Source organism: Festucalex cinctus, chromosome 16, assembly GCF_051991245.1.
Source record: "Festucalex cinctus isolate MCC-2025b chromosome 16, RoL_Fcin_1.0, whole genome shotgun sequence".
Classification (NCBI taxonomy): domain Eukaryota; kingdom Metazoa; phylum Chordata; class Actinopteri; order Syngnathiformes; family Syngnathidae; genus Festucalex; species Festucalex cinctus.
In genome coordinates, this window is record NC_135426.1 from 20,518,925 (window position 1) to 20,541,905 (window position 22,981).

The window sequence follows — 22,981 nt, forward strand, 5'->3', positions numbered from 1 at the left end:
TTAGAAGTAGAGAGTGAATGTGAGGAACGAGTTTGCGACGAACCCATGAACGCAGCGTGACGCTCTACTGGCCAGAGACGGTAGCGCATCCGTGGCTCCGCGCTGGGACTGGTCCTTTCGCAGCCATTTTCTGTCCAACCAAACAGCCGTCTCAGGAAGGTAACCAACCAGGGCTTCATTGTAGGTCTGTGTCTGGCTCCGGCCAATGATTGCTAACCGATTCCTCGTTAGCTCGAATGGAAATGTCCGTCGGCGGCTCATTTTGTTATCTGTCGTCCGTTCGTCAGGAAGTATCTCCCCGGCGAAACTTTATACTGTCAGCTAAAACCAAGGGGTCGGGCGGTCGCCGCCACGTTCTTCTCCGACAAAGAAACAGGGCCGACGCTTTCGCTACGGTGGATGTGAAATGTCCATTTACGCAATGGACGCCGTGTCTGTGTGCGGGTTTACCTACCGAAGGTAACGAAAGGCCGAATTGCCCGCTTAATCATGCAACACAGCCTGTTAATTTTAATCAGGCAAAATTAGCAAACAACTGTTTGTTTTCAGGGTATTTCGCGAGTCAGCTAGCTGCTAGTTAGCATACCGTACCTACACACAGCTGTGTTTTTTCGCGGGTATTTTTTGTGTGTACTTTCTTTGCAAAACAAACGCAATATTTAAAAAAATAAAAACGGCTTACTTTACAAATGGGCCGATATTTCTTTGGCGATGGGTGCGATGAATTGACAAGCGTTTAATTTTAAACTGCTACATCTGACTGGTACATTTTGCTAACCTTTTGTTCACCAATGGCTGTAAATTGTGCAGTAATTTATCCTTGTCTGCCTTTTTCACAAGCATGCACGTTTTCTCCACCTGAGGTTTATTGTTGTGCATTATACAGTATGATACTTAGCTCTCGTTCCAATGATGTGCGTCCACAAATGGCAAATAACTGATTTAGATTTAAATTTTATGAAATTAACTTATAATGCTCATTTCTGTTACCCACATTACAATTTTTCTCCGTTTCTTTCTACAACTTACAACACCGTTTATAATGCTTCCCATAACACTAATTTATATGCCCCATCCTAGAGAGTTAGTATTATTGTAACTCGTCTGTTGAACATCATCACAATTTTTTTAAATTCACCTCTAATATTATATGCCAGTTGAGTACATTTAATATCTAATTTAATGTGTATTTGTGCGGTCCCCAGATGGACGGAGACGGTGCCACGACCGACGCCTCGCAGCTGGGCATGGCTGGGGAGTACATCCCATCCTCGCACTATGTGCTGCAGCAAGATGGTAAATACTCAACTGATGGTTTCACCTCAGTCTTGTTTTCAAAACCTATCTGAGCTAACATGGTGGTCCAATGCTGATCGTTGAACGAAACCAAATAAATATTCCCGTTTTCTTTTCTTGTAGATGATGCTGATGAAAGTATGAATGACCATGACGACAGCGGTGTGAAGGAGAACTACAGAGAACAGGATATCTATCTCCCCATTGCCAACGTGGCTCGCATCATGAAGAATGCGGTCCCACAGACGGGAAAGGTTTGTTCCCGGGCTGGAAACGCCCACGTCGCCATACATTCGGATCCCATTGCGACAATCCTTCTCCATCCGCAGATCGCGAAGGACGCCAAGGAGTGCGTGCAGGAGTGTGTGAGCGAGTTCATCAGTTTCATCACGAGCGAGGCGAGCGAGCGCTGCCACCAGGAGAAGCGCAAAACCATCAATGGTGAGGACATCCTGTTTGCCATGTCCACGCTAGGCTTCGACATGTACGTGGAACCACTCAAGCTCTACTTGCAGAAGTTCAGAGAGGTGAGAGCCAATGCGCATACCACTGCTTATTTACTTACTTATCATTGTTATTATTATTATTATTATTATTATTACTTATAGGGCTGGACTGCTGCAGCTGTCAATATTTTTATCATCCATTCAAGAGTAATTGGATAAATGTGCTTATTACGTGATTTTCTTAAAGTTTGTTCAGTAAAGTGATGTCATGTCATAGCTTGATGAAGAGCCAATCACAAGCTGGGATGGTGGAGATGGGTTTTAATGCTTCATGTGATCGGCGAAGCTAGGAAAATGACGGCTTTTTTCTTCCAGGTCTGTTATCTTAATCGTTTTCATGCATTTAAAACAAAAGTAACGACGCCGTTTTAAAAAATGTATCGCGTAAAAGATACTCGTGTTAAAATGTAACAGATAAAAGTAGTCTAAAAATAATAAAGTACCAAGTACTGGGGAAAAAAAATTCTCAAGTACAGTGACAAAGTAATTGTACTGCGTTACTTACCATCTCTGCCTATCCTTGATCACTTTTATGTATTATAATACATGAAATTAAATAGGCTATATTTCTACTTACCAGGCAATGAAAGGCGAGAAGGGCATGCCAGGTGTGTCTGTGGGTGAAAGCCTAGCAGAGGAGCTCACGGACGATAGCTTCGGTAAGTTTGCCTTTAAAAAAAACCAAAAAAAAAAAGTACCTCAATTGTTTTTAAAAAGTAAATTCCGTTGAACAATTCAGTCTTTTTACCCCCTTGCAGCCAACCCTCTCCCAGCAGGAATTATAACTGCAGATGGTCAGCAGCAAAACGTCATGGTGTACACCACCTCATATCAACAGGTAGGCAAGAAATGTCATAAAACCATGTGAAAGAATCTTTAATGACATGTATGTACTTTCACCTCATATTTAAAACAGTTCCCGGGCATCTTCATTTGATTTGTCTTGCTGTCATCAAAACACCTATCATTTATAATTTAAGCCATCTGTAAATCTAAGTGGCGATGACGCAGGACAAGGGTTTTCACGAATAAATTCTTTTAATGCTGAGATTTTTGGTCAATACAAATTTAATAAAATTTCTTTTGAGTAATTTTTGATTTCAGTTGATTTTTCAGACAGTGTCACCTTCCCCAGTCTAGTTTCTGGTTATGGATGGAGACACCTGGAGTAGAGTTATGTAAATAAGGCAATCAAAATTAAGAACAACTCACCGATTTTTAGAAATCGGTAGATTATTCAAGTTCTACTTGGTTGTACATCCTTGGTGTGAAAGTGGCAGATCTTCACTTGGCCTATCTTCACATTGTGGCGGGAAACCTGGTAAAAGGGGGGGGAGCTATGTCAATTAGCTACTTTCAAAACCGCTCACTCATGTTTTTAAAAATGTGTAGTTAACTAGATACAGTATTTATTTGTGCGTTACTCTCAGATTGAACAGTGAAGTGTAACTGCTTGAAGGTGGCTCTGGATCCTCCACCAGCCTAGATACCATCAAGTCATTGTCAGGAAAACTTGGTGTAGGGGTAGTTATGTGAATAAGCCAACCAACAATGAGGATGGGTTAATGTCAGACACATTTTCTGAAATATTAATTTGGTTTAATTTTACACTTGGCCTTCCACATAGTGAACTTTCCATAATATTCTGCTTGTACTCTGTCATGCAGATTCCCACCGTACAACAGATCCAGTTTTCATGACAAGGCATCACAGTCAGAGTGAAAAAATGGCCTGCGCTTGACAGATGAACCTCCAAACCGGGAGCGGGTGGGAAAAAGCCCATCGAGGGTCATGGACTGGGTGCCGGCATCTGCTGTGCAGTACAGATAAAATCATGCATGTACAGATAAAATCACTACCTGTGGAGTAGAAAGTAGTTTCTAGTACTGCTTCATTTTTGTCACATTAACAAAGGTCTTATCTGTGTCGTACCAAATGCTTAGGATTTCAACCAAACTACTTGGACAACATGTTTTTTTTAATTTGAAACCATTCTGTTCATGTGATGTAATAATTGATCAAACTCCTTCAGTGCATGCATGTGTGGTAGTGTGTTTGCGTTGATACTTTTTTTTTTGCCTCTGGAAAAGGCAAGGCGTGAAGTAGTGGGCTACCCAAAGTGTATTTTTTGCCCCTTCTCCGGGAATTTACTTCAAGGTGGAGAGCTCTTTTGTTTTGTTTTGTGTAAATTTGCCAAATTAATGTGCTTGTGTTCCCCAATTCATTTGAATAAATTCAAATGTGATGTGTGTGAACTTGACAGTATTTTTATTTATAGAACAAAAACGCCCAATAAAATTGAAGCTGTAATTTTCCCCCGTTGTCTCATGCTTTCATCTTGTTCCTGTATTCGTCCATGTATGGTTGAATCTCAATCCACACCTGGAAACAATCACATGATTCACATATTGATACGGTACATTTATCTAAACATTGAGTTCCTGACTTAGTTTGGGTCACACTTACCTTTTGCTGTTTGAGGAGTGTATGTGCTGCCTCAATATCAGAGCTCATAATGCGGTCTTTATCCCAAGCACTGAGGAGAAGACAATTTGTTAGCCTAAAAGCATTTACATACCTTCAATATACTGCATACAATTGCAATCGCTAATTATCTTTTCTCCATGTTTGTGTAGATTCTCATTCATCCAGGTCACCATCATCCACAAAAGGAAAAAGGACTCTTCTTGTTCATTGAATTATTTTTTTTTCTTGTTTTCAAAATCATTCAAATATGACTAAATATGCAATTAGGCTAACTAAATGCATCTTACTTTCATAAAGGAATTACATTATAATGCCTATTTGAGCACACATGAACCGCATTAGGAAAATTTAGACGCAGAGCACACTAGCCCAATGTCCGTCTGTTGTGCCTATATTTCTAATATAATACAATGTTTTGACTTCATAAAATTCTTCATGACACATAAGCATTACCTGCACCTGGATTAATAAAGTTGTCTTCATGTGAATATACCAACTGGACTAGAAGGTGTGACGGGACTCATGAAGAAATGTGAGGACTATTTTGTTTCATCATGAAATAAATTAAGATTACAGTAATTGGAATTATGTCAGTGGTGTTGGGTGGAACCCTATTACCTTCAAAATCATCATTGCATCAGAGCAAGCCATTTCCAACATTTTAGATTGGTCAATAATTTGGACTGAACAATAGCTTAGATTTGTGAAAATATTAATAGTAAGTTTAGCAAAGTGTGAGGGTTTTTGGCCCAAAAGCGTAGCTGTTTCTCCTCTAAAATTGCTCAATGGAAATATATTTATTAATTTTGTCTTTCATTTCATAATAATTGGCTGGTTACAATTACATTATTTTTAAATGGTATTATTTTAAATTGAGAATGACTATATAAACTATCATAAAAGTACATTTGTAATTTGATCATTGGTTAATGCATTTATTTCATTTTTATTGTAAATAAAGAAACTGTGAAAGCACATCTGCCTGTTTTAAATCAAATGTGCACAAAAGTTTGCCCACCTCTGTGCTAAGGCTTAATCTGATTTATGCCCAGATTGTCTTGTGATTTACTGGTTGCGACAAAATGTGGTGGCAACCCACCTGACTACGGAGCGTACAAGCTGGTAGACCCTTTGCAGAGGCGCAGTGGTCTCGAGTGGATGCAGGAACTCCAGAGCCTGACAGGCAGCCAGCAGCTCGATGGCCAACACTGAAGACAATAACCGCCATTTTGATACATGAACATAATTATAAAGTCTGATAATCCACTTGTGGGTGTGCGTTGGGGTGGGGGGATGCATGACCTTGCTCTACATGCTCCACGACTCTGAGAGCTTTGCGGGCAGCCCAGCCACCCATGGACACGTGGTCCTCTGTGGCGGCACTGGTGGACAAGGAGTCAACGGAGGATGGGTGGCACAGAGCCTTGGACTCAGACACTGCAACAGGAGTACAACAATGTAAACAGAAGCACTATAGTTTTCACTGCTTGAAAAATTAAAGAAGTGTAAATGTTTATGGATTCAAATGAAGAAGGCACGGGGACAAACCCAAAGCAGCAGCAGTGCAGTGTGCAATCATGAAGCCCGAGTTTAAGCCTCCATCTTTGACCAGGAAGGCCGGAAGCTCGCTGAGAGCTGGGTTCACCAGCCTTTCGATCCTCCTCTCACTTAAATTGGCCAGCTCGTGCACACCGATGGCCAGGTAGTCCAGTGCCTGAAATGGCAAAAAATGGAGGTACAGTACAGCACAGGGCAGAGTTTGATGGGATTGATGTTGTGCTTGGAAATGAAATTGGTCAATTATTGCCAAAGCTTCACTATTAGTATATATAGTTATATGCATATAAATAAAAATGTTCTGAATATGTTTAATGTATTTAAATACGATTTTATATCTATTCAATTCAATATTTTTCTTATAGCCAGTGTCTTTAATTAAGAGAAACACTGGACACAACACAGTGGAAAAATGGAAACAAACTGAGGTCATGAAATCGATTCTGATACTATAACGGGGACATTGTACAGAAGGGAGCTGAACGTCAATAAAATCTTGTGTGGGAAGGCCCTATGCCTTGACCAATTGAGTTTAGAAATAGCCAAAAGAAGATGAAGCAAGATATATATTTCAAATAGTGCAGCCTCATTGTGCCTCGCAACTCCCTTTTCACCATTTTTGCTTGCCAACCCAAACAGAATTACAGATTGGATGCATCATTGCCTATCACATCATAGGACCTTAGCAGGATACTCTCCATGGAAATTCCCTCCGGATATGATCTCCCCGTTCTCTGCAAACACCAGCTGAAGTCAAGTTAAGGATCCGCCATGCAGCTTTCATTTCACGGAGTGAAAAACACTTCTACCCTGTGGACATATTGTGAATTACAGCCAGTCAGGTGGAAAGGAGGTTTTGGGTTAGGCTTACCACGTCCACTTAATCATGTTGTACAGTACTTGTAAAGTACATAATTTTTTTTTAATTTAATTTAAAAAAAAATTAAAAATAAATAAATAAATACCTTAAAATATCAAGCAGTAGGCTCCTATTAAATTAGATTTGTTTTTTTTAATACGTTCTATTTGATGAATGTATGTAAATAAAATAATGTAAATATCATGTGAAAATTCTAATCTATAAAACAAATAAAACATCTACATAATAATTAAATAAAGAACAGTAAAAAAAAAAATATAAATGCTGTTGGGAAAGGACACAGGGTTGTCAGTGGCACTGTTCATCTCTGTTGAAATGATCATCTGGACAAACTTGATGGTGTCATTCACAATTCCATGAACCTGCAATCAGTAAAACCGTGCAGCCAATTAAAACAAAATAAACAGTGAATTAAAGAAAAACATATACAGTACATAAAATAAAGTCATACCTGTGGGATGCAACGCAGCGTGTAGGCATCCTGAACACGATTGCACGATCTGTGACTTTCTTCAGGAAGATCATTGACAAAATTAGCATTTATATGATATAACATGAAACATTAGCTTACAGCACTTAAGCGGTCCACCTGCAATCTGTGAAGGGAAAATGTGAGAGTCCAAAAGAGCGCATAGCCTCTCGGCCACTTCTATCTGCCCAGGATGTGGTTTCACTGCATGCATAGCTACAACACAAAATATTGACATAGTAGTATGAGATAAGAACAGTTGCAATGGTTAAATGCAGTACTTTGACAAAAAAAATACTTTTTAATTGACTGTACTGGTAATTTACATAACAATGAAATGGAAGCTCAGATGGGTGACGATCCATAACTTGCAAGCCATAGCTGGATTATACTGAAACAGTATGTCAAAAGGTAAGCAGAGCTGCATTAATTTTGTTTCCAAATCCCTTTGCATAAATTAGCATCTGGTGAACAGCACTTACTCGATTGCTGTCTGTGTTTATGTACACATTGTGCTCTTCCACTGTTTCAAGATTAGCTCATAACCCGCCAACAAGTAAATCGCAATATATTATCCAATTAGTTACCACGATGGAAAGGTCTCACGCTTCCTCTCAGGGCCTCTAAACTTAAGGCGGCAATGACATCAGCTTGTTTGGCCACGCCCAACGCTCGTTCCACAGCCTCCGCTCCCAGTGATGAGATCAACTGAGTGCCATTGATCAGCGATAAGCCCTATCGACACAAATCATGAGTTCCAATTAACAAGAAGCAACAATACTGTTTTTATGAGGCAGATGAGTAAAAGGAGCTTTCTTGCACATTTCGCTCACAAGTACATGTGATAAGTTGAACACCGCCAACGTTGTACGTGAATAAAAATAACCCTCAGCCTCAAGGAAATATTACCTCCTTTGGCTTCAGCACAAGCGGTTTGAGACCATGTCCTTCCAGCACCTGCAAAAACGACCATTGAACATTTTTGGGTTCTTACAACCATCAACATGACGTCATTGGGAAACTACAAGTGGAAATAGTTAAACTCACCGCCTTGGAATCAGCCCAGCCGCTTTGTGGCGACCACATGTTGCCCTCACCCATCAGGCCCAGGGCTAGGTGGGCCAAGGGGGCCAAGTCACCGCTCGCCCCCAACGTGCCTTTCTCTGGTACCCAGGACAGGCAAGATGCTGCAACACACGTGCAGGATATACATACTGCAAATTTTTTTCCAGCACACGGAGTATGTTCCAGTAAACTAGGCCAAGAATATACCCATAAAAATCAAATTATGAACTACAGATCTTAGACTGCGTGACATTAATAAATTATGACTTATTCATGCTTTAATCAGAGTGTAAATGTGTTTCCTTTTTTTGACAAAAACATCTTCCATCAGTGGATTTTAATATTTAGACTATGTATGTATGGTCATTCTTTTGTTTGTTTTTCTGTTTTGAGATGCAAATGTGATGGAAACAGAATATTCTTGATGATGGGATTCAAAGGTGGCAGTGTACCATTGAAGGCCTTGATAATGGCATCAAGGGTTTCCATGGAGATACCACTGTGGCCTTTTGCCAGGACGTTGATCCTCTGCGCCAACAACATGCGCGTCCTTTCCACGCTCAGTGGTGGCCCCACACCTACGCACACAAACGCACAGCAAGTGAGCAAGGTCGCTTATCGGAGGAATACTTCAGCCTGTTAAACTCGGGTGAGCTCACCAGCACTGTGAGAGCGAATAAGATTCTCTTGCAACTGCCTGAAGACAAAAGAAAGGAAAGGATGGAACATTCTCTTGGAAAATGCCTTGTGTTTATTCTGTGAGTTTGCGCCAGTGGATTATTGACTTACACCAGTTGTTCCTTTGGTATGACTGTGTGCGCAAATTTCCCAAAACCAGTGTTGACTCCATACACAACTGTAGATGAACATAATAAGCACTGTGAAAGTTTGAAAGGTGTTTTTTTTTTCTTTAAATACTGTGTAAGACTTGAAGCTCATATCCCACAGAGGAGTGAACGTTTGCTTGTGTTTGTGAAGGTAGTGAATACTGATTTCTCGTCAGGGATGGTTCAAGGTCGCAAACGTACTGGTCGCAAGGACATTTCGACCTTGAATGAACCCTGACAAAAAAAATCCAAATCCACTATCCTCGCAAATATTTGCAAACGTTAGCCGCTCAGTGGGATACGGGCTTTAAGACTAAATACCTTTGCCTTCCCTTATAAAGCCATCAATCACTGCTCTGCATTTATTGACTTTGTCCACTGCCTCTGGGGTTAACTGAGGGGAGGGAGTGGAGTAAAATTAAATGTGTAAAATCAGGTAGAAAAAAAAAAAATGAAAATTATAAATTAGCATTTAAATAAAAATATACAACTAACTAGGAAATATACATGATATATTTTTTTTGTATTGATTGATTAAAAAATATATGTTGTGTTTAATCTGGAAATGTGACACTTATTTCAACGTACAGTATGCCCACATATGGAATTATTTACTGGTATTTCACCTCTGACTAATTTTAATTTAGGAAAATAAATACATAGATAAATAAATAAATAATAAAATAAGCACTATTTTAAAATAACAGATTTTAATATGAAAAATTATGGATTTCATTTGAAATATTTTTCATGCTCTTATTTTTAATTACTGATTATTAATTATTAATTTCTTTATATCATTTATTTTAAATTGTTTATCTTTTATCGTAGAGCCTCTCACAGCCCTGTTCAAATACCAAGGTTTTTTGTGACAGAAAAAAATGAAAGCAAGCCAAGGTAAATCACCTCAAAACTTTTTTCACCATTCAGAAGAGTAGAACGTCACAACATTATCTGGGGTTTATCAGGGGTGTGTGCCATGTCAAATGGGTTTGAATGAGATTAATTGTGAACATGTTCTGCTTATAAGAGGACCATGTGCACATTTATTCTATGTTATTTTTGTGTTTTTACTTTCCCTCTTGAAAAGATTAGGATTTTTTTTTTCAATTGAGTTGCATGGGTTATAAGTCACATTAATAGTGGAAAGAGTTTTGACACTTGATGATTTATTTATTTTTTAATTTTACATCACAAAAACCTGACAGGTTAACAGACTGTGAGGTATGAAGATGCAACGCACTCATTATCTTGATTTTGGTGAAATATGTTAAATAAATGCGTTCACTTACCTTTATTTTGAACAAACCTTGGCCCAAAGCCACCAGACTCGCTGTTGTCAGACTGTTGCCATCCAGAAAGAGAAACTGGCAAGATCCACATTAATTTTCAGATGAATTACATTTGTGTACAAATAAAATAGTAACACACCTCTGTAGGCTCCTGATAGGGCCGCCTGCTTCAAAGCAAGTCAAAGAAGTAGAAAGAAAATATGTGCATCTATGCAATCTATTAAAAGTCATTGAAAGGATACACTTTTGTGGCCAGTGGAGAGGACGCAAGCTTGTCATCTTCACCTGCCAATTCTTCCAAAGAGAGATAAAATCTTTATTTTAAATTAACCCCAGAAGGTAAGCTATTGTTTTGATGTGTGAATGAGACACCAACCTAATTGAACAAAGTCATCGTGGTTGAGAACGGCCGCCGCACAGTCATCAAGGTCAAGAAGCTCGCCTCCTCGACACCTGCGCATGCCAAACTCAGCCTCTCTGTTTCTGTTTTCCAGGTTTTTGGCCCGGAGATAGCGTTGCAGGGCCGTGGAGCCGAGTGACCGAATAGAGGGTGAGGGATCCCCGATGGGCACCCTAAACCAGTCACCACGAACACAGACAGATACACAGTGCATTACACCAAAAAACAGAAACGAATGAAACAATGACTGACTGAACCTGTTTTATGTTTTACCTTTCTATCACCACACCTTCCCTGACTTATTAACCTACCCCAACAAGATCTAGGTTCTGGCACACGTGGCGTAACATGATTTTGGTGGATTTGATCCAGGGCCAGGCACAACCGCACAACCAGACATGTTCTGCACTCTACGCTGATATGTGTGCTTGTTTTCGTCTTTTATTCATCACCTGAATAAATAAATAAATAAATATATTTTTTGTATTATGCTCCCAGCCTATCAATCAATAAGAAATGACTCAAGATTACAGATTCTACTGCATACCCTGTCTGGCACTTGTTGTTTTATTTTTCCCTTAATTTGTCATCCATCTGCATGTGGATAATATTCAACCAGTCTTGTCTAGTTTGAACACTGATTTGTGGAAGTGGGATTTAACATTATACATTCACATGTATGTGGATGTAAGCAACTTAAATGTCATATTTCCTATTGGTTCCCCTCCTTGTCAGCCCTGGAAAAATACTGCAAGTGGATTGAAGTAACTTAAATATTTGTCAAAATTCCTCTTGGTGGTCCTTCCTCACTGCCCCTGGGCCGCAACCACACTTCCTCCTATAGAACCACAGGAACCGCCCTTGGACTTTTTGCTCGGGAAGCCTCTATTTGCAGCTTCCTGTGCCACACCCACTCGAGGAATACGCGGCCCACTCCAGTGTCTCCCCACACCACTGACGGGCGGACTACACAGTGCCATAGCGTGTCACAAAAACCAGCTGTGCATCTACCTTGTGTCTGAAGAGTTTCCTTTCTTTTAACACATCACACACTTCAGGCCGCTTGTCTGCTTGCAACCCCTCCCATCCCCTTCTTGTATTTGAGTCACACTATAAATAACAGCAAACTACGTGCTTGAGTTTAAGTTGTTACCACATTCATTCATGTGGACAGGATCTTTCCCTAAACAGTAACAAAAGTACCATGAAGCATCTGGAAATAACAGCAAATCTGTCAGATAGCAAAAATGCACATCGACACTCAGCCTGCGTCACGTCACCCGTACAAATGAATGTTGTTGTCCATTAGGGCTGCACGATATTTGGAAAAACATGCGATATGCGATATACTTGCTGAACATGGCGATATCGATATTATTGCGATATTTAACATTTACCTAAAGAAATTACATTTTTATTACCTAATGAAAGAAAAACATTTTTCATGGGGCAAAATAAGCAACCTTCATGTAATCTTAGTTCATTAATTGTAATTATGTCTTGATAATTTTCAACTATTGAATGGCGATGCCCATTTTAGTTAGCATCTGGCTGGTCAAATTCATATAAAAAGCATGAAATTCCATATAAAACGATATATTGTGCAGCCCTATTGTCCATTACCAAAGTTGCTGTCAGGATAACCAAAGTTCAACTTTATTTCAGGTTAATCAGTGAGTTAGATGTATATTGACTACTATTTTACATGAGGTCTCATGGAACGGGTTAATTTTGAACACTTCCACATCCCCAAACTTGAAAGCAACCAATGCACATTCTCTCAATTTTCATTCACATTTTCATTCTCATTTTCTCAAATTAAATGAGTGGACTGTATAAAGTGGATCATTAATGCCTTTTCTTAAAAAATCAAAATAAAAAAGATCATTACATAGAAATACTATTTTTCGCCACTGCCACAAACACAGTTTGAAAATTAACACTGCGCTTAAATACAGCAAAAAAATCAAAATAAATACAATAACACTTAATGATTTGGTTGAAATGTATATTGCATATAAAAGATTCATTAAACTAAATTAAAATAAATAACAGTTTTAAATTAGTGTTATAACTCAAAGTTACATACAACTGAACTAACTTAAATTTACTGTACTGTATTTAAAAATTAAAATTATGCCGCAGTAACTACTTTATGCGCAGTTTGAACATTTAATTCAATGATTCTTTGGCATACCACTAGAGGGAGCCCGCATATGACAGAGAATCATCAATTCCAGATGTGCCTTACAATTAATTACCTTTTCAAATTTGCCGTTAATAAAAGTGTGGCTTGACGAATTGGTCACTTTTTGCTATTACAGTCTGCTTTGCAATGGGGCACCTTTTGACACCTATTAAGTGCAACACTGACCCTACCGAGTCATAGTCCATGTACAGTACCTCTTATTCTATTTATATATAATTTTTATATCATGTCAATATGAAGAAATTTATGACCGTATTTTGACAAAGGAGTAGACAGTCGGGAGTAATGTAGATAAGACTCGTCAGAAAACAAAGTATTTGAACTTTGTTTCTTCTATCTGTAACTAACATGAAACTGCTGTTAAGATGAATGGTCGTGAAAAGAGTCAGGTATTCATCGGGAAAACAGTGGACGCCTGTTGCGGATCTTGCCAACAGTTTGCGGTGATAGCGCCTGCAGATAAGCGAGCTCTCCATCATCCAAAGATACAGGGATCACTCTGTCACCGATTTCTCAGACGTCCCTTGGCCCAATAGTGTTCTCTTCACCTCCTCCCTCACTTTCACCTTTGACCCCATCAGCTCTGATGCATGGCAACGAGACCCCAAAAGGGTAGGTCTCACAGCAAAGCGCCCCACAGTCAAAGCAGAGGAAAGTCTCATTTGCTTCAAGACAGAACTCCCTGACACAACCTTTTTTTCCCCTTTTTTTTTCCACCTCCCTTTAACACACGCGCAAACTCCTTAATGCTCCAGATGCCGCTCCACTTGGTACCAGGCCTCTGATAACAAGGTGTGGAGTGCTCTGCATCCTATCATTACTCGGCGCGTCCTCCCACACTGCACGCCGCAAGTGTTGCAGAACTGTTTGCTGATTAAATATTTGTAATTCTCACTGAACGTGAGCCAAAGTCTCACACAACCTCTCCAAACTCCACATCTATTGTAAACAACTTACCGTCAATCTAACTGACGAGAATAGTATTTACTTTTGAAGCACAACATTCAGCAGTGGTAACAAACTGAAATCAAATTCAGACCCTTTGTCAACGTTTAGCATCTATAATGTCAGTACCAATCGAAAGGTTTTGTTTCTGACTGGCACTGGTACAAATGATGGCTCAAAAATGTTTAAAACTGGACTAATGGGACAGCTAAAAGGCCACAGGTTGGGTGTGTTTTGGTTTTAATCAATAGTTACTTCTGAAACCTATTTTTGTACATAGTTCACATTCCAATGAACTATGATAAAATGTTACTTTTAAAACCTGTGCAATTAGTAACCCCTTCTCTATCTCTATTACACCTTAAAAGAAAATTTATTCAATACTAAAACTGGATTTCAATTTGCATTTGGGTGTATGAAGGAATAATTGTAAATAATAAGTTATCATACATTTGCTGCAATGAAGAACTGCTTCTGCTTGCAATGAAGAATGCTTTGCTCTGTTCCCACTCACATTCACATAGGCTGACTATTTGAAGATGACTCAAAAGCTGAAGAACCACAACGTCTAATGCAGCAGAGGGTGAAGACAGGAATCTTCAGAGAGTGCAGGAGTGAATTGTATCAGTCAGTTCCTCTCCTCGCAAGCCCTAAACTGAGTGTCTTCTCTCCTTTTTGTGTCGTGTTTAATAAATGTCAAACAGGTAACCCTGACAGTGTATTAGTACATGTACTTTAGGAGATAACTAATTTCAGCTATTTGGATTTGGTCACAAAAAAACACACAAAAAAAGTTCAATTTACTCCAAATAATGAAGATTTGATCAGCTCAAACACAGTATGCCAGTGTCAAACAGTGACAACCAGACTAATTAACTGCTCTTCCACTAGATGGCAGAATGTCCAATTAACTCTCGTATCACTTTTTTGCAACATATTTGTTCAGTGGTGTGACATGTACTGGCTCAATTAAAGTTGGGAAACACTGACATAATAAGCAGCCATTACAAAGCATGTAGCTTGCCATTTGAAAGTCAAGTGTTGTGTGTGCTGAGGCCGAGTGAATTGTTCCTTGAGGCTTTAAGAGCCACTCTGGATCTATGGACAAAGTGGCCACTCTAGTCTGAAGTTGAACTGACTGAATCTGACTCTGGGAAAACTGTCGATTCTCCTAACTCCACATTTCAGACTTTGTAGTAGTCGAAAGCAACAATTTTGCATCTCATAGCATGTCGGGAAGTGATCCAAGAAATTGTGGAAGCAAGCGTCAGTGTTTGAGTGATGAGATGACAAACGGAGGAAGGGAGAGAGGGAAGGATGTGTCACATCATTTCCGGAGAGAGTGAGCTCTGTGTCTCTTTTTTTAGTTGTGACTCATGCGTCATGACCATTTTGAAAAGAGGCAGCACGCACGCACACACACACAAAACGTCAAAACAAATGCTAAAAAAATACAATTTCTGTACTCATATTTGTGCCAGTTTTATATCAGTCATGTAATGATGTCCTACCTTGCACTTTATATGGTGTGATGGATTCCATTGCAGAACAGGGAGGATGTAATAACGTTGAAATAATTTAGTATTATTTATATAATGCTGGCCACGGAAATTCAACACAAAAAGAAAAGAGAAGGTTAAAAGAAAAAAAAACAAAACAAAAAAGACCATTAGATGAGGCACAGCTGGGGAAAGGCCAGTCAGGGAGCCGACACAGCGACAAGTTGTAAAGAGGGTAGAACTGACAAGAACAGCACAGGTGGTTGAAAAAGAACATTAATAAAAACATTACTTATAATTCAGTTTTAACAGTTTTCTTACATTTTTGGAGGATTTTGTTATTACCGGCTTTTTTTTTTTTTTTGTCTAGAGATGAACCCATGATTTTTTTTTTTTGGTAGGTACAGTATGACTCTTAAATTATGTTTTCTTTTAGTGCTATAATTGACTTAGTATATGTTCTAAATTATAATACATGAGACTCATGGTGAGGATTTTCCTTTAAAACAAAGTTGTCCAAACTATGGCCCACTTGCAGCCCACCATTAATTTTTCAGCGGCAAAAACAAAGTGTAAAGCTAATATTGGGAGTGTGAGGTGAGGGTCTCAAAGAATAGGTGCCACTAGTTATAAGATTAAAAAAAAAAAGGTTTATTTTTTTTATGTTTCTAAATAATCAGAGCTACAAATAAAGTATTTACGACTAAAATAAAATTTCTCTTCAAAACACTTATGAGTAAAGTTAACTATATTTTAAAAGGAAAAATAGTTATTCCACTTTCTGTGCTTCTGGGGACCCAGATGCTGATAAACCTCAAAATTACATATTTGATTAAAAACACTCCCCCAAAAAATGAAAAAATAATGAAAAAAAGTTTGTTTTATTTTTAAACTATTAAAGTATTTGAGAGTCCTATGTAGTAGAGAAAATGTATATAATTATCACTGCCTCCTTTTCTGAATTGGTAAATGTTAAATGGAATACCGGTAATACAATCACAATCAGTGACAGTGACAGAACAAAGAGTCATCCTTTCCCCTTCGGATGTCAGTGGTGAGTGCGACAATATTTAATCACCACGGATTTGTAAGTGCGCGGTGTTTATACACACACAAACTAGTGGCATCGGGCCCTGCCCTCTCATGTCCGGCGTTTGAATTCCTCACTTGTGAGCTCAGCCGCTCCATCCCGTCCAACTTTTCTGTCCTGTAGTCTAGCGAATCGAGGGGGTAAGCACGCTGTAACCCCCCTCGTACCCACACCACATCCAGCCTTTATTAGCCTGCTACAATGACACAGGCATGGTAAGAATGTGGCGCGCATCCACATGCACACAATCCTCCTAGCACCTTCTGGTTCATCTTGAGACCCCCCCCCACCTTAGACTCCTCCATATCTACAACCCCCGATTCCAGCCAATGCCTGGTGCTCTTCAGCGCCTCTATCACAGTGTTGTGAAACGGTACCAATCGCAGGGCGGTAGCGTCCTAATCTGACTCCTAATTTAAGGCTGCCTTCTTGTTCCACTTAGAAGTGAATTTATTAAGAGCATACATCTTCGTCTAACAGACATATCATGATCACGCCATGATTCAAACTCTTGGTTCATCGTTCAGGATTGTTGCATTTATCAGTGGGGAGGCCTTACTTTGTAGCTGTACATTTGTAAATTTCATCTGAGTTCAATGTCAGACTTCTTTTTTTTTTTAAGGTTAAAGAATGAGGAATGACGTTTATCATTAACCAATCCTTGGATTACAATGAATGCAAAAGATACATGCATTTATTGATACAGTATATGATCTCATTTGATTTCCCGTTTTGGCATTTTTAAGTTTCCTTTTAAAAGAAGTCTGTACTGCAATTTTACCTTCAAGTGAGGTGGAAATTGGACATCATTCAGAACTTTTTCCCTCCGGTGATCGCAACACAACACGTGCAACCCAGGCCTGTTTCATGAGCTTGTTGATGTCTGGGGAGAGAAGTAGCTTGGATAAGATCAGGGGTGTGGAAGTTTTCCTGGCCGTTTCCTGCCACTGCATCAGTTATTTAATAATGGCGGGGAGGAAAAGGGGTGTGTGGGGGGTTCGGGAGCTTCAAAGATTGAGATTTGAATGATATGAGTCACAACTTGGGCAGTGATGTTTCATTTGGTCAAGTCTTGCCTTTTACGTGACATATCCAAATTATTGACATACTGCCGCAAAGCTATTCTAATTTGGATAATAAAATGTGATAATTAGGCTTACAGTTGTTTAAAATTTGAAGGTTAAGCTTGTTAGTAAGCAGTTCAGATAATGAATGGATGGATTTTATTAATAGTGTTCCAAGTGTGCTTGCCCTACATGATTAATCATACATTGTTAGCGCTTGTCGCTTATTTTAAATTTTTATTACTTATTTTTATTTGCTGTTAGTGGTTGTTTATTAATTTTATTATTGTTGCAGCCTACAGATGTGGAGTGAAAGGTCATTTCAAACCACTATAATGTAGTCCGTCCAAATTAACAATGAAAAAGTGTTTCGCAACAGACATATACAATTGATCACATTATGAGAACTTGTGGGTTAATCATACATAAAATCCCACTAAATTTAGCAAACATTAGTGTAATGTTAAGAATTGTAGGGGGCACAGACACGAACATATAGCGTGAAATGCACTGATAGTCATCCATTTTGGTTTGTCGGTGCATTTTCGATAAACTGCGTTAGTCCAAGCTTGTTTTTAGAATTGCAGTGCAACACGGATGAAATAAGAGAACAATGATTCTTTACGCGTGGCACGTCAAAGATTCACTGCCAAAGTCAAGTTCATAGTGTTATACTGGCTATTGCTAACAATAATGTTAAATATACCTTTAGAATAAAATCACTGCCTTGTTTTTGCTGAACGCTTACTACACTAGCCTGGAAACCAGCCTCATCGCTGCACCAGCGAGTGATTTTGGACACAGTCGCCATCAAGCGCATTTATTTCTGAGGCGGGGTAACCTAAACCAAACAACTTTCTGTCTTTCAAGAAAGCGTGTTCGGGGTGCCAGGGTACTACTACGCTACAATACTTAAATGTTAGATGCCACGATGGTACTTGGAGAGCTAAGCATTTTTAAGGTGGTCCTAGATTGAGATAATTGAGAATGACTATCAAAACAAGCATACATAAACGAGTTAAGAAGTCCATCATGTTAATTGTTTATTTTAAGATTCTTCACAACGTATGCTGATGATAGATTTTTGGAACACACACGATGTGCCGTGTTTGTATCAAAACGTCAAAAGCTGAAATGTTGACACAATCCTGACTTTTCTTGATCAAACGCTCGGTCGGTGCTGATGTGACTTCACCCCTCGTCCTTGATGTCACGCACCATTTTGGGAGCGGAGGGCCTCATTGTCTCACCGCTTCCTTTGTTATTTAAAATGCTGCTCCGGGATTGGCCCGTGCTCTTGATAAGGGAGGCAGGCATGGTCTGGGGATGGCAATGAGCAGCTATAGTGCTAGAGTGAGGGCCGCGTTGAGCACAATAACAGCTAGGAGCCAAAGGGAGAGGGAGGGAGCAAGCGCAGCCAAGGAGACGGCAGAAAAACTCGTCCCCCCAAATCCTCATCTCTGCTAAGAGGGCCCAGGACGCAAGCATGCACAAAAGCATTCTTGGCTTTCACTTTTAAGGAAGAAAACACAAAAGGCCCTTGCGGCAAGATCATTTACTTCAAATTGGAGGAGAAAGGCGTGACAGGACGGCGCAGCTCCAGTTTTAGCACACTTGAAAACTCATCCACTGCATGAATGATAGCTACATCTGGGAGAAGAAGAACGCACAAATAGGATGGGAGCCACTATGAGGATCACGAGTCTGCTGCTTTCACTTAGTGAGTACTTGTTGAGATTTTACTCTTTGTGTAAATGCAAATAAATAAATAAGTTGGAAGTGTAAAAATGTGACGAGAGGGCACACAGCAACAGGTGTGCAATGGAGACATTTTGGCGTCATCAGTTGTGCAGTATTTGTCAAAAACGAGCTAGACTACAACCATTTCTTTTAATTTTTTAAAAATAGCGTACAACCGTACATACGTCATCAATTAATTTTTCCCAAAATTGTATTAATTCTAATTAATTTCTATTAAATAAATTGTTTAAATAATTAGATCATATTATATTTATTACACCAAATTATGTAATTTTAAATAAATGGTAACTTTAAGTTAACAATTATAAAGAAAAATAATTATAAAATTAATGTACATTTAATTCAAAATAATTAATGATTTCCCCCCCACACTCACACCAACAACCCACCCACCCCAAACACACGCACGCACGCACAAACAAACAGCTACAGAGTCTAGAGGAGCTTGAATAATGAAGTCGGCCCATGACCTCCCTCCCTGGCTGCAAGTAAAGAGAGTTTCTTTAATTATGCACCTGCCTCAGCCACTGCACTACGTGAATCCAAATGGGAGCTTTTATTTTTCCACCCTGGGAAAAGCAAAGTGTGATAACAGGCCACCCCCCAATAGAAAAACTCAATCGAATGCCTGTCAGCACAATACAAACTCCTTAAAATAGAAAGAAGTGTGTGAACATGCATGGCTGTGTGTATATTTGTAACACTTCACAAGCACGTGAAGGCTTCAACGTGTGCAGGACTACCATTTACTGAAGGTTAGACTACGTGCATTTTTGTTTTTCTAGTGAATAAATGTACACACATTTAACATTTAAAAAGAGAATTAATTGAAAGAAGATTCAAGATGTCATAACTAAATAATACTGTATTCTCTATATTTTGTTTTGCATGTTTACGTTCTTGTATTACCTCAGCCCAAAGTGTTATATGCAATATAGACATGCAGACTATTATGGCTCCACTCAAGTAACCCTATAGGGTTCCCCGTCAATGAGAGCCACTGTACAATGGGCACACTTTAATTTCTGAAAAAGCATTCAAGCATCCTACATGTTATATATTTCAATATTACCACTGACAATTAAATTATAATACAGTAGGTTATAGGCATACTGAGTCCATTATCACTCCACCTGGGTAGCTAAATATGGTTCTGTGCCTTTAGAGCTAAATTTTTACTGTTACAAGGAAGTATGTGCTTGTATTATTTTTGGTTATGGGTATATGCCACGGAAGAGGCGGGACTGTTTTTTGCACAACAGCTTGTTTCCGGTTCGATTTGCGACGTGTGGGCTGCATCAAAAATACTTGTGCTTCCGACTTTGTGCCCCTGGGTTGCGCGTTCGCAACCCGGACCGGAAATAAACTGATGTGCAAAATCACATCCCGCATGTTCTTCTAGGGTTTTGCATTTTAGAATTTTACCTCACCCTATGAAGTTAAAGCAGGTTCTAATACTGTAGCGTCAGTCAAATGGTTGGTTTGTGAGCATAATTACACTAGAAACTAGAAAAAAAAATAATAGTTACCATCACCAAAGTGTTGGGTGAATGAGTGTTTTTGTCACTTTCACCAGATGTCATTTGATACTCGTTTGGTGTCAAAGCAGCCTTTTACTCACCTCCAAAACATGCTTGAATCAAACACTCGGATGCGGCCAACAGGAATTGGTAGCATCATTAGTTATCTGTCCTCACTAGGACTTCCAAACTCCACACAGACAGTCTGTCCTCTGCTTTTGGCTGGAGGTTGTGACCTTTCCATTTCCTACAAGATAACAGGCGGTCCAGGTTCCAGGACACCAGGGTGCCGGGGGAGACACTGCCTGCTTTGGCACATTAGTTTGGTGTCTTTGCTGGCCGGTGAGCATGGGAGAGAAGTGAGAACAATAGGTGGAGGGGGGAAAATACTTTCTATCAACATCCTGGTTCCCAAGGAGGGTGTGGTGGCAGGAGATGACCTTGAGCCGCCTTCACTCGCTCGGTGGAAACCTTTTCATGTGGAGTTAAAAAAATAAAAAAAAACAAATAAAAGGGTCAATTTTCAATTGTGATACAACTCAGTAAGAAAATGTTACAATACTGTAAGTTAGCAACAAAAACACAATTGTGTTTATGCTAATAGTACTTCTTTCAATTCTAAGTATGTTTTTTTTCTCAATATTTGAGTTGAGCATCTTGCCTCTATAAGTTTTTCTATTATTAGCTCTATCAAGGAAGTTGTAATACTTTATAGCCATGCTGGGTCGATTGTGATTCCACTCAAGCAAGCAAATATGTTTCCCTTTCTTTTTGAGCTACATTTAATTGGCCACTTTTATAATTGTGTGTCCTAGCACACGACATGAATGTTTTTGTATTATTACGGTACCTTTGCCAGGGAAGTTGTAGTAGGTTATAGCAGTTGTAGGGAACTCCGATCCTCGACAGCTGCTGCCTTGTTCGTTTTAATGTTTTCCTCCTCCTTGATTCCCTACCCCTAGGTAATAGGCATATGCTGGGTCCTATAGACACCACTTCAGAAGCTAAATACAGTTCCTTGCATTTAGAGCCACATTTATACTGGAGTTCATTATTTCGGAACCAACTGTGTTCGTGTTCAAAAAAGTGAAAAGGTCTTGGATCTTTGATCTTGGATTGGGTTTTGATTGATTTGATTTTTACGTATAGGAACAGCAGTTTGACATTTCCCCACATTCTTGCATGCCACTATACCCATTCCCAGGTGTGAGACATTAATCAGGGCCTGCAACTGGTACCGACTGGACCTCCTCCTCACTGCATGGTGTCCCGCCTTGTTTTCGTCCGCTCTTCAGTTTAATCTGCCTCATCTTAGCATGCATGTCAACTCCTCCTGCCGGTTGCAACATTCTCAAAACAGACCGTGGCTGGTGTTCAATTAGCCATGTACAGTATGTGGGATACATGCTTAACTACTATCAGAGGCGTGCAACAGTGTACTTTTATCACAAACGCACTCGACAGCTTGTGTAAATACACATACCAGTCTGGTTTCCAAGGTTGGGGAGTGTGCTGTTTGTGGATAATGTGCAAGCGTGTGTGTGCGTGTGTGTGGCCGGTCATTTCCATTTGGCAGTTAAATTTACAGCGCCTCTTCATGTTCTCTCCTCTGACCCTCCTCCCTTTCACTTGTCTTGCTCTTTATCCCCACCGACTACAATCACGCCTCCTCACCTCCCAACACCGTACTTTGGGAAGACCCCTCCCTTATCCGGCTTCCACTCGGTGCCCCCTCACAATGGTGCGGCAGCTGAATTAGCTCTCTTGGTGTAACGGGGCCCAGGGATGTGGAATCATTGCATGAGCGCACGTGGGGGCCCTTTGTGAGGGGTGTCACCAAAGTAATGAGGAAGATTTGTCCCACTGGTTCTTTTTAGAGCACATTGTTTAAAGCGAGGTGTGATCAGTCCAGGGCCGCAGTCCTTGGCAAAGTGGACAAACGACTAGCTGGCTGGCAGACAAAAACACTCATAAATGTGTCCGATTAGTAGATGTAATGTCTTCCTGAGCCACTAACCTAATTTTCATGCCTTTGGAGTAGGGTTGCCAACTTTCTCATCCCGAAATAAGGGACAGGTGCACGGCACGGTTTTATGGTGTTGTGAGCATGATGA

The 22,981-nt window shown here is 39.7% G+C and overlaps 4 protein-coding genes across 13 annotated transcripts in view; 2 read left to right on the forward strand and 2 right to left on the reverse strand.

Moving 5' to 3' along the window:
* The window catches only part of chst11 (carbohydrate (chondroitin 4) sulfotransferase 11), a 48,496-nt gene extending 48,434 nt beyond the window's left edge, over nt 1–62 (reverse strand). The window contains exon 1 of the mRNA XM_077499184.1: nt 44–62. The gene's annotated coding sequence lies outside the window, so the exon portion shown is untranslated. The remainder of the gene's footprint in view (nt 1–43) is intronic.
* Nucleotides 1–4,117, forward strand: nfyba (nuclear transcription factor Y, beta a). Of its 3 annotated transcripts, none has more exons than XM_077499191.1 (7): nt 1–159; nt 1,206–1,296; nt 1,420–1,550; nt 1,626–1,823; nt 2,383–2,461; nt 2,561–2,640; nt 3,470–4,117. In XM_077499191.1, exons 2-7 carry the CDS (start codon nt 1,206–1,208, stop codon nt 3,500–3,502), a joined length of 612 nt encoding a protein of 203 aa, XP_077355317.1. In that variant the 5' UTR covers nt 1–159; the 3' UTR covers nt 3,503–4,117. The 3 variants fall into 3 exon arrangements, with proteins under 3 accessions (XP_077355317.1, XP_077355315.1, XP_077355316.1); XM_077499189.1 differs by having other exon boundaries at nt 36–184; XM_077499190.1 differs by lacking the exon at nt 1–159 and adding an exon at nt 194–459.
* The window catches only part of LOC144003189 (histidine ammonia-lyase-like), a 24,478-nt gene continuing 5,544 nt past the window's right edge, over nt 4,048–22,981 (reverse strand). Inside the window, exons 2-24 of one of the 8 annotated variants that reach the window (XM_077499161.1) lie at nt 20,969–21,338; nt 17,304–17,405; nt 11,053–11,231; nt 10,756–10,952; nt 10,622–10,673; nt 10,519–10,546; nt 10,380–10,454; nt 9,409–9,481; nt 9,050–9,116; nt 8,920–8,957; nt 8,713–8,838; nt 8,243–8,382; nt 8,105–8,152; nt 7,783–7,930; nt 7,316–7,411; nt 7,178–7,236; nt 7,008–7,088; nt 6,528–6,593; nt 5,838–6,003; nt 5,592–5,726; nt 5,389–5,497; nt 4,269–4,338; nt 4,048–4,184 (exon numbers count right to left, since the gene is read on the reverse strand). In XM_077499161.1, the coding sequence (XP_077355287.1) occupies nt 4,128–4,184; nt 4,269–4,338; nt 5,389–5,497; nt 5,592–5,726; nt 5,838–6,003; nt 6,528–6,593; nt 7,008–7,088; nt 7,178–7,236; nt 7,316–7,411; nt 7,783–7,930; nt 8,105–8,152; nt 8,243–8,382; nt 8,713–8,838; nt 8,920–8,957; nt 9,050–9,116; nt 9,409–9,481; nt 10,380–10,454; nt 10,519–10,546; nt 10,622–10,673; nt 10,756–10,840 (1,719 nt within the window). In that variant the 5' untranslated portion in view covers nt 10,841–10,952; nt 11,053–11,231; nt 17,304–17,405; nt 20,969–21,338 and the 3' untranslated portion in view covers nt 4,048–4,127. Of the gene's footprint in view, nt 4,185–4,268; nt 4,339–5,388; nt 5,498–5,591; nt 5,727–5,837; nt 6,004–6,527; nt 6,594–7,007; nt 7,089–7,177; nt 7,237–7,315; nt 7,412–7,782; nt 7,931–8,104; nt 8,153–8,242; nt 8,383–8,712; nt 8,839–8,919; nt 8,958–9,049; nt 9,117–9,408; nt 9,482–10,379; nt 10,455–10,518; nt 10,547–10,621; nt 10,674–10,755; nt 10,953–11,052; nt 11,232–11,790; nt 11,826–17,303; nt 17,406–20,968; nt 21,339–22,981 lie in introns of those variants that run through there. The other 7 variants (XM_077499162.1, XM_077499163.1, XM_077499160.1 and 4 more) reach the window with 7 other exon arrangements.
* Nucleotides 18,907–22,981, forward strand: part of podxl (podocalyxin-like) — an 11,056-nt gene continuing 6,981 nt past the window's right edge. Inside the window, exon 1 of the mRNA XM_077499173.1 lies at nt 18,907–19,306. Coding sequence (XP_077355299.1) covers nt 19,264–19,306 — 43 coding nt within the window. The 5' untranslated portion in view covers nt 18,907–19,263. The remainder of the gene's footprint in view (nt 19,307–22,981) is intronic.